The 10680-nt window shown below is 46.0% G+C and overlaps 1 protein-coding gene across 3 annotated transcripts in view; it reads left to right on the top strand.

The window, feature by feature from the left end:
* The first annotated feature begins 5219 nt into the window (after positions 1-5219).
* Positions 5220-10680, top strand: part of Cd300lg (CD300 molecule-like family member g) — a 15839-nt gene continuing 10378 nt past the window's right edge. For all 3 annotated transcript variants that reach the window (XM_013031960.1, XM_013031961.1, XM_013031959.1), the window contains exons 1-2: positions 5220-5301; positions 6252-6590. In XM_013031960.1, the coding sequence (XP_012887414.1) occupies positions 5259-5301; positions 6252-6590 (382 nt within the window). In that variant the 5' untranslated portion in view covers positions 5220-5258. The remainder of the gene's footprint in view (positions 5302-6251; positions 6591-10680) is intronic.

Here is a 10680-nt window from a genome sequence, read left to right as displayed (position 1 = left end):
GCTGAGGCCCTGAGTTCAAATTCCAGCAAAGAAAAGGTTAGACTGAATGAAAGGAGCAAGTAAACTCCTGGGTGTATGATCTTGACAGTCACTACAGGGACAGGCCTGGACTTAACTGCCCCAGGAATTTTAGCAAAAGAGTTCAGGGATAAAATTACTCTGGAAGAGAGATACATTTCAAAAGAACAGGGCTATCAAAGACCTACTTCATCAAAAAGCACCAGGACATCAAGTGCTGGTGGCTCATGCCTTTTAATCCTAGATACTTAGGAGGGTGAAATATGAGGATCTCAGTTTAAAGCCAGTCAGGAAAGTCTGTGAGAAACTCATCTCCAATTAACCCACAGAAAGCCCTGCATTCAATCCCTATTACCTACCTGTACACACACACAGAATTCGCCTAGAACTGACTTTTGTATGCAATAAGAAATAGAGATCCTATGTCATATTTTTTTCTGTGTGGATATCTAAGCATCTCATCATCACTCTGTGTGTGTGTGTGTGTGTGTGCGTGTGTGTGCATGCACCAGTACTAGGGCTTACATCAGGGCCTCAAACTCTTGCTCAGCTTTCTTGCTCATTGCTGGCACTCTACCATTTGGGGAATGCCTCCAGCCAGCTTTTTGCTGGTTAAATGGAGATGATGTCTAGCAGACTTTTCTGCCTTGGCTGGCTTCGAACCATAATCCCCCTGAGTAGCTAAGATTACAAGAGTGAGCCATAAACTGTGGCCTCAACACTACTTCTAGGCCATACTTGCTCCATTGCTCTGTCATTTACAATATAGAGATCAAGTTTTTGTATTATATCTCCCTTACACCTGGTCACAAGTCACCTATGCCCTGGATCATAGGCTTTAGCACCTGGCATATCTCACATACACACACACACACACACACACACACACACACACACACACCACAGTGTATTAAGAACACAGTATATTTCTTCAGATTTTGAATGTTCTCCACTACAATTTATCTCATTCTTGCTACTATGTCCCAACATCCTATCTTTAATTCTGGGTCTCCAGTAAAATGTATGTTACACGTTCTAATTTCTTCCATTTTTTCCTACTTTTTCTTTCCTCTATTTCAATCTTTGTTTCTCTGAACTTCATTCTGTCTCCTTACAGAATTTAAACTGGCCTAACTTGCTTGAAAACCATACATTAAATGCTTAACATCAATTTTTTCTATTTTTCAAATATAGTATCATTTTTTATACTATTCAACTCCTTGCCAAAACTTTCAAGCTGGATTGTTGCCTCCTTAAGCTCAGTAATGCAAAAGAGTAGCTTTGTTAAGGTTCTTCCTGCTCGTTTTACTATCTGGAGTCCCCTTTTCTGTCTTTTTTGCTAACAGGCTGCATTTTGGGAGGAGGGGATGCAGGTATTAGAGCTTGAACTGAGAGCCTCGTGTGCTCCCTGAGCATTTTCATTCAAGGCTAGTACTCTACCACTTGAGCCACACCTCTACTTCCAACTTTTTGGAGGCTCATTGGAGATAAGAGTCTCATGAACTTTCCTGCCCTTGCTGCCTTTGAACCATGATCCTCAGATCCTGAGTAACTAGATACAAGTCACTAGGTACCTGGCTACTTTCTGAATTTTTTTCCACATGTTTTTCCTGAGTTTGGTTGAATTACAGATGCAGAACTCACAGATATGGACAGCCAGCTGCGTATCTGCCCATCCCGAGGGTAAGATGGGATTAACTACTTGCACTGCCTGACTGCTGCCCTTCTCCATCACTTTCATTGCCATTCCTAGGAAAACACAATCCTCCAAACAGAAACCATGCAAACTGGAAAAGGATTTTGCAGATTGGCTCAGTAGAGGAGGTTGAAGAGTTGGATTTACATGTGCTTGGGATGGGGAAGCCACAAGCGGGAGAGAACAGGGTGATGAGAAAATGAACACCTGTGTGGTGCCAGGCAGAGTGACAGAAACAACCAGCGGCAACATCTCAGCAGCTGAGCGGGTGAGAGTTTAGCACTTGCTCACATCACATCTGCTGCAGGCCTGATGGCTGGGCCAGGTGGGTTTCCACCATATGGTAGCTAGGGAAAACTTCTCATCTCATAGGCCGCCTATTCTTAGTGACCCGGCTCCCTCCAAAGTACGTTCTGTGCTTCTGTTCCATGATTCAGCTCCCCTGGGAGTGTTTTGGAGGCCAGAAGCTGTGATTCCCAGGCCTTCCTTGGTCCATAGATTTATTCATCAGCAAAAGCAGTGGTTCTCAACCCAGAGCAAATTTGCTTGCCAAGGGGACTTTGGACAATGTCTGGACACATAGCTGACTGTCACAGATGGAGAGGAGCTTCAGATATACAGGAAGGGACAGGGGTGGCATTCTCTTCATATGAACAAGCATTTGCTCTCACCTGTATTCTCCAGAAATGACAGTCCTAACTAATATGCCTTCTCACACTTAATTTCTTTAAATCACAACACAATTCCCAAGCTGGAGTAGAAAGAAAAACTAAAAAGGAAAACAATTTATTACCAAAGGGCATATATTTCAAAAAGTCAATGCTCAGGCCTCACAACACTCAACAACATAATGAAATGACAATCGTACCTGGACTTATAATTAATACGTTAGGCTTTCTGGAAAGTAGATTAAAAATTTTCTGGAGAAGTGGTACTCGCTAGATACTATGTTGAAAATGAACTATACAACTTGTGGGTGGGAATGGGAGGGAGAAACAGAGAATGAGGGAAGCAGTGACATTGTCCAAAAAGAAATGTACTCTTTATCTGATGTATGTAGCTGTAACCCCTTTGTACATCACCTTTATGATAACAATAAAAAATTAAATAAAAATTATTCTGTGACAGGAGTAATAAAGGATTAGAAACAGACTACGAAGCAGTCTACAGTCTTCTTCAAACTGCAAAAACCAATTGCCACCAGATGATGGAGGCTCAAATATATAATCCTTGCTACTCAAGAGACTGAGATCTAAGGTTCACAATTCAAAGCCAGATTGGGCAAATCCCTGAGGCTCTTATTTCCAATTAACAGGAAAAAGCTGGAGCAGGAGATATGACTGAAGCAGTAGAACACCAGCCTGGGGTGAAAGAAAGTGTGAACCCCTTAGTTCAAGCACCAGTATTGGAACCAAAAGTAAAATAAAAAATTTTAAATGCACATGGTACCAGTGGCTCACACCTATAATCCTAAATACTCAGGAGAGTGAGCTCTGAGTGGTACAGTTACTGGCATGTCCATGATACTCTTACATCCAATTTGCCACCAGAAAACCTGAAGTGGAGCTGTGGCTCAAAGTTGTAGAGTGCTAGCCTTGAGCAAAAGAGCTCAGGGACAGCACCCAGGACCTGAGTTCAAGCCCTATGACCAACAAAAACAAAAACATTGCCTTCTGTGTAGTCTGTACACATAAATGAAAGTCAGGTCCTGGGCTGAGATCAGGTAACAGGATTTCTGGGTTTTATTGTTGTTGCTGTTTTGTCAGTTGTGGGGCTTGAACTCTGGGCCTGGCATAGTCCCTCAGCTCTTCAGCTCAAGGCTAGCGCTCTACCACTTAAGCCACAGCACCACTTCCAGTTTTCTGGTGGTTAATTGGAATTAAGAGTATCCCAGACTTTCCTGCTTGAGCTGGCTTCGGACTGTGATCCTCAGATCTCAGCCTCCTGAGTAGCTAGGATTACAGGTGTGAGCCACCGACGCCCAGCAGTAACAGGGTTTTTTAAGGATACAACAATCACGTTCCTTACTCAGCAATACCCACCAACCGTCAATCATCGAGAAATCAAAATCCCTACCTCACTGGAGTCACACCTTCCTTTCCACAGCCCTTGAGTTGATGTTTCAAATATTAATCCTCTCCCTTGCTGGAGGCCTCACAACACTCAACAACGTAATGAAATGTCAATCGTACATGGACTTATAATTAATATGTTAGGCTTTCTGGAAAGTAGATTAAAAATTTTCTGGAGAAGTAGTACTCGCTAGACACTATGTTGAAAATGAACTATACAACTTGTGGGTGTAAAATTCCAACTGGAAGGAATTGTGTCAACATAGTATTGGAGGTTTTCTAAAGCATAAAAAATTGCTTACAACATGTATGAACTTCGCAGTGAGGGTGGGGGGAAAAAGCCCTCTATTTTGGAAAACAAAATTGTGCCAGAGCTCCACCTAATGTGTGTGTGTTGGTTTTGTTCCTTAAGGAGGATTGAAATTTGCTGTGAGAAATCAAACACTGATTTGCTGTTTCAAGCAGCAAGAAATCCCTGGGAACCAGCCTGGCAGCACCAGGAGCCAGACTCATCTCAGCCCTGCTTGTACCGCCACCCGGTGGCCAAAGGCGGTACTGCAACTCTGGGACGATGGAATAGGCCGGGTCCTAGACCGGGTACTATTGTCCATCACCTAGATTAATACGCCATTACACATACACACACGTATATGTGTGTGTGTGTGTGTGTGTGTGTGTGTGTGTGTGTGCGCGGGCCATATTCCTTTATATATATGGACCATTACCCACACACACACACACACACACACATATAAACATACACTTAAACATAAAGAGACGGTTATCCAAAAACATATAATTTTACAACATAGTAAAAAGTAAACAAGCTTCTTGGTTAAACACTATAATAGCTAACTCCTGTAGGTAAGACCTAAGTTTCCAAGTAGGTATTTCTGGGTATTAGTAACAGCTGCATCGCCAAGATCTGCCACTTTTGTTGGCAAACAGTTACAGTTCCACTAACCCCACACTCCTAATAGAAGGAAAATCCAGGAAATGGTGCTGTGGCTCAAGTGTAGAGCACTAAACTGAGGGACAGGACCCAGGCCCAGAGTTCAAGCCCACAACTGACCCCCCCAAAAAAAAGAAAAAAAAGGAAAATCTAAATATCAGAGGCTTCTGAAGGTCAGTATGTCATTTTTTTTATGAAGGTCAAATATGTCATCCCTCCCCACATCCAAGTTTATAGACAACCTGAATTCTACCTACAGACCCCATGGGGGTGCCCAAACCACAGTTTAAGCTCCTGGAAGCACTGGTGTGGTTGGCAGGCTGAGGCGGTAAGTGGAAGGGTTATTAAGCAAAGGGAAGGGCAGAGGCGCCTTCCTGGCTGGGTTTGCAGAGGGATGACTCGTGACCCCTCCTCTCCCTTCCTCGTCCTGATCTGGGGCTTTTTCAGGAAGCTAAATGATCAGAGGCTCGAGGCCCAGAGAGGAGCTCCCAGCTGCAGGCAACATCTGTTTGCACACACCATGCAGGGGCTGGTTCTGCTGTGGGCATGTCTGGTGCTACCAGGTGAGGTGGCAGCAGGTGGCGGGAGGGACATGGGGCTCCAGTAGAGAGGAGAAAACCTTTGTTGAATCTCTGCTCTGCCACTCCCAACAACCTGAGAGATAAAGGACTACCATGTTCTATCAACTCACAGGCCAGCTCAGTGTGTGTGTGTGTGTGTGTGTGTGTGTGTGTGTGTCTGTGTGTCTGTGTCTGTGTCTGTGTGTGTGCATGCATGCACTTGCGTGCACTGAACTTGAACTCAGTGCCTTGCATTCTCCCTTAGCTTTTTTTTTTTTTTTTTGCTTTTCTGTTTTGTTTTGTTTTTCACATGGCTGGTGCTCTACCACTTGAGCCACATGTCCCTACTTCTGTGCTGGTTAATTGGAGGTGAGTCTTTTCAATATTTCTGCCTAGTCTGGTTTCAAACCATGATCTTCAGATCCCAGCCTTTCAAATAGCCAGCATTACAGGCATGAAGCATTTTTAAAAAATACAAAACAGAGAGCATCCCAGCTCTCCACATTTCTTTTCTTTCTTTACCTTTAACACCTAAAATCAGGATGTACCTTCTAACTAATGTTCACTTGATAGTGGATTTTTTTTCTTAGTGGATCATAAAATTATGATGTGGTTTGCCTATAGTAGCCTTTTAAAAGCAATGAAACAATATTACCATCAAGTATAAATAAGAAGACTCAGAGGCCCAGACAAGTTAAGCAACTTCTCCAAGGTCACACAGGTACTAAATGGTCATTCTTGGATTGAAACTCCCAGCTGTCCCCCACCCTGATATGGAAGCAGTTTAGAGAAAGAGCAATAGCCCTACTAGGTGGGGAGCATACTGGATCCTAGGGACGGCCCCGGAAGGGCTGACAGGAAAGAAAGCCTTCCTTCATCTTAGTGAAATGGAAACATCTAGTCTTAAGCTTGAGACTCCGGTCAGGGAATTCTCACCTCCAATCCTGCTGTAGTTTCAGGTAATGGAGCCATGAAGGGCCCGAAAGAGATAAGCGGCTTTGAAGGTGACACCCTGGCTGTGAGATGTACCTACAGCCAAGAGTGGATAAAGCATGGGAAATACTGGTGCAAGCAGGGTGGGCTCCTGATCTCCCGCTGCTCGAACACCATCTACACCAGAGGCGACCAGGAGGTGACACAGGACAGGTTGTCCATCCGGGACAGCCCCCAAGAGCTCGCGTTCACAGTGACAGTGAAGCACCTCACCCTGGAAGATACTGGGAAATACTGGTGTGGTGTCAACATCCTGGGCCCCGATAAGATTTTTGAGGTGACGCTGATTGTCTTTCCAGGTACCGTATTCCCCTTCCCGGAAGAGAGATGAGGTAGAGGGGAAATTAGGGCACCTGCCATGAGCTCAGTTTTCCGTTCCAGCCTCACAAGTATCTTGAGGTCACAGTGAGGTCAGTAGGGGTCAGGTACTGAACATCATTGGGACCACAGACTGACAGCCGAGTCTCAGCTACTCCCATCATACCACTGACATGCGACAGAGTGGATGCACCGCCAACCTGTCAGGTTCCGCTCAGCACCTTTCCTCTGTGATCAGATACACTGGAGGATCTGGGGACAAGATAGACATCCCAAGGGGAATCAGGACAAACAGATGCACAGACTCTCTCTCTCTCTCTTTCTCTCTCTCTCTCTCTCTCTCTCTCCCTCCCTCCCTCCTTCCCTCCATTCCTCCCTCCTTCCCTCTCTTCCCCCCCCTCTCTGTGCATGTCTCTCTGTCTGTTTCTTTCTCTGTCTGTCTGTCTGTCTGTTTCTCTCTTTCTCTTTCCTGGGGCCAAGATTTCCTGGGCCCCCCTGAGGCTGCATCCCAGAGCCAGCCCACAGTGTCACCTAAGCCATAACCATGTGGTTCCTTCTGCTGGTGGCTTTAGTGCTAGGTGTGTCTAGGAGCCAGCCATTTGGGGAGGACACGGGGATTCTAGGGGCTAGGGATAGAGCATCTCCTGGGAACTGGGAACCCCATTTGTAGCTGAGAAGCCACAGCAGGCCAGGACAGTGGGTTTTCTGGTTGGCAAATGCAAGGGAGGTCTTACCCTCATTTCACAGATGAGGCACCAAGCCTAGGAAACTCAGTGATTTACCTGAGGTCTCATGACAGGAAGTGGTAGAGCAAGGATTCAAATGCAAGGCATTGCCTGGCACTGGTGGCTCAATGCCTATAATCCTAGCTACACAGGAGGCTGAGATCTGAAGATCACAGTTTGAAGCCAGCCCTAGCAGGCAAGTCTCAGAGACTCTTATCTCCAATTAAGCAGCAAAAAGTAGAAGTAGATATGGAATTCAAATGATAGAGCTCCAGCTTAAAAAAAAAAAAGCACTAAGAAACAGTGCCCAGGCCCTGAGTTCAAGTGCCAGTACTGGAACATTAAAACAAAACAATACAATACCATACTTGTTTGTTCCCTTCTCAGGCCCCAGAACTGAAACTACCCCAGCCTCAGGCCCAGCCTCAGAGCTAGAGTGCTTCCATTCATCCATGGCTCTTTTATTTTATATATTATTGCCAGTCCTAGGGCTTGAACTCAGGGCCTGGGTGCTGTACCTGAGCTTTTGTGCTCAAAGTTAGCACTCTTCCACTTGAACACAGCTCCACTTCTGGCTTTTTTTTTTGGTGGTCAAGTGGAGATAAGAGTCTCAGACTGGCTTTGAACCTCTATCATCAGATCTCAGCCTCCTGACAAGTTAGGATTACAGGCGTGAGCCCCCAGCATCTAGCCATGGCTCTTTATTTAACTCAGGAGAATAAAGTTAAATTCACTGAACAATAACTGCAGCATCAAAAACACATGGATGGGGAGGAGATACAGCTCAGTGGAGGAACGCTGGCTGCCTAGTATGTGAAAGGTCCCGGGATCCATCTTTTTTTTTAAGGGAAAAACATATAGAAAATATGTCCTCTCTCATCTATAAGATTCTCCAGACTCTTCCATTTCTTATCAGTGCCCACCTGTCATTTACGCCTAGCTGGATCGATTGCACCTGTGTTTGTGGTTCTCCCCTGTTCAATGCTGTGTGTGATACATGCTTTCCTGCCTTCCCATGTCTAACCTTGCTGGCCTCTCTCTGATGGCAACTGAGCCACTGAAGATGAGGAAGGCGGATGGCTGTGCTGCTAGATGGTTGGCAGCAGGCTGGGGACACGGATTTGTTGCAGTTGTCTTTTTCTGTGATATAGTTGGTCCTGTGGCTAGTTAAACCAATGGTTCAAAACAATCAGCTCTCCAAATTCCTGAGAAAATCCACTTGCCTTAGCCAATGTGAGCTATCTCCAGCATTTAAACATCTAGAAGAATGTCTAGAAAGGTCCAGACAAGACAACTGTATCTATTATCATTTCTTTCTTCATCCTTGTTTGGAGAGGCTAGGCAATGAAAAAGGACAAAATGGAGAATTAGAGAGCTGAAGAGTAAAATATACTCTTCATTTGCAGAAGATTTTTGTTATCTACTTAGAAAAAAAACAATAAGAAAGTGAGTGTGTATTGGAATAGAGAATGGGAAAGCTAGCCAGGCATGAGTGGCTCATCCTTGCAATCCTAGTGATTCAGGAAGCTGGGATCTGAGGATCATGATTCAAAACCAACTTGGACAGTTAAATCCATGAGTCTCTTATCTCCAATTAACCACCATTAAGCTGGAAGTAAACTGTAGCTCAAGTGGTAGAGCACTAGCCCTTTTTTTTTTTTTTGGTTGGTCATGGGGTTTGAACTCTGGGCCTGGGCGCTGTCCCTCAGCTTTTGAGCTCAAGGTGTGTGCCCTACCACTTGAGCCACAGCACCACTTCTAGATTTCTGGTGGTTAACTGGAGATAAGAGTCTCACAGACTTTCCTGCTCAGGCTGGCTTTGAATCATGATCCTCAGATCTCAGCCTCCTGAGTAGCTAGGATTACAGGTGTGAGCCACCAGCGCCCGGCAGAGCACTAGCCTTGAGTGAAAAAGCCCTGGGACCAGGAAAGAAAGAAAGAAAGGAAGAAAGAAAGAAAGAAAGAAAGAAAGAAAGAAAGAAAGAAAGAAAGAAAGAGAGAGAGAGAGAGAGGAAAGGAGGGAGGGAGGGAGGGAAGGGGATGTTCCAGCCTGGCTGTGGCTAGGAAGGACTGAAGGTTGCTGATAGCCATGGGGAAACTGGGCAGCTTCAAGGGGTAGCTAGGTTTCTGTCTATCATGCTGGGCAGAGGACAGGCTTTGTGCCCTTGAGGCATTCCCAGCCTGGCAAAAGAGCCAGCAAAGAAATGATTGCAGTAGGTCAAGTGCTGGTGATTCATGCCTGTAATCCAAGCTACCCCAGAAAGTTGAGATCTGAGGACCATGATTTGAAGGAAAGCCCATGAGCCTCTTTCATCTCCAAAAAATCCCCAAAAAGCTGGAAGTGAAGCTGTGGCTCAAGTGGTCTAGTGCCGGCCTCAAGAGGAAAAGGCAAGTGAGAGCATGAGCATTGAGTTGAAGCCCCAGAACCAGCACAAAATTAAAAAAGAAAAAGAAAAGGGAAGGAAAGAAGGAAGGAAGGAAGGAAGGAAGGAAGGAAGTGAGGAAGGGAGGGAGGGAGGGAGGGAAGGAGGGAGGGAGGGGGAGGGAAGGGGGGGAAGGAGGAGGGGGGAGGAGGAGGAGGAGGAGAGTCCTTGTGCCTTTGTGCCCTCCCCGACCCTCCGCCATTAGACTTGAAGTCTGGTGACAGCTGAAGGAGTCTGGGGCTGGGCACCTATGGCTCACACCTGTAATCCCAGCTATTCAGGAGGCTGAGATCTGAGGATCACAGTTGGAAGCCAGCTGGGGCAGAAAAGTCCATGAGACTCTTAACTCCAATAAACTTGTCAAAAACCAGAAGTTGCACTCTGGTTCAAGTGGTAGAGCGCAAAGAGATCAGGGACAGCACCCAGGCCCCGAGTTCAAGTCCCACGACCAACCAAAACAATAAAACAAAGGAGCCTGGGAACTTGGGAGCGTCCTCAGGCAGGGCAGCTTGGGTTTACTGTGCGCTGGGGCCGCAGGGGTTAAAGAGACTCTCTTGGACTGCAGGAAAATCTCTCCACCCGCCCACCACCAAGAAAGGCAAAAATGAGTGTAAATTCCACCGAGGGACTTCCGCCATGAATTCCCGCTCACCTTTCGCAGAGACACCCCCTCCCCGTCCCCCCCCCCCCCCCCCCCGCCCGCCCCAGAGCAGAGCTGACCTTTGGAGGGAAATAATGAAAAGAAGGAATTCCTCGGAGAAAATAATGCATCCCGGCCTCGGTAATGAGATCGGCTCCTTTCCTGTCGTCATGGCGACCACAGTCATTTTATAATACAAAATACATGAATGGGTGCGGGGCCGGGCGGCCTCTGTGGATGGATGGATGGATGGATGGATGGATGGATGGATGGATGGATGGAT

This window comes from Dipodomys ordii, unplaced genomic scaffold (assembly GCF_000151885.1).
Source record: "Dipodomys ordii isolate 6190 unplaced genomic scaffold, Dord_2.0 Scaffold147, whole genome shotgun sequence".
NCBI classification, from domain to species: Eukaryota; Metazoa; Chordata; class Mammalia; order Rodentia; family Heteromyidae; genus Dipodomys; species Dipodomys ordii.
The sequence above is the reverse complement of the archived record's forward strand: the minus strand, read 5'-3'. Positions and strand labels throughout refer to the sequence as shown.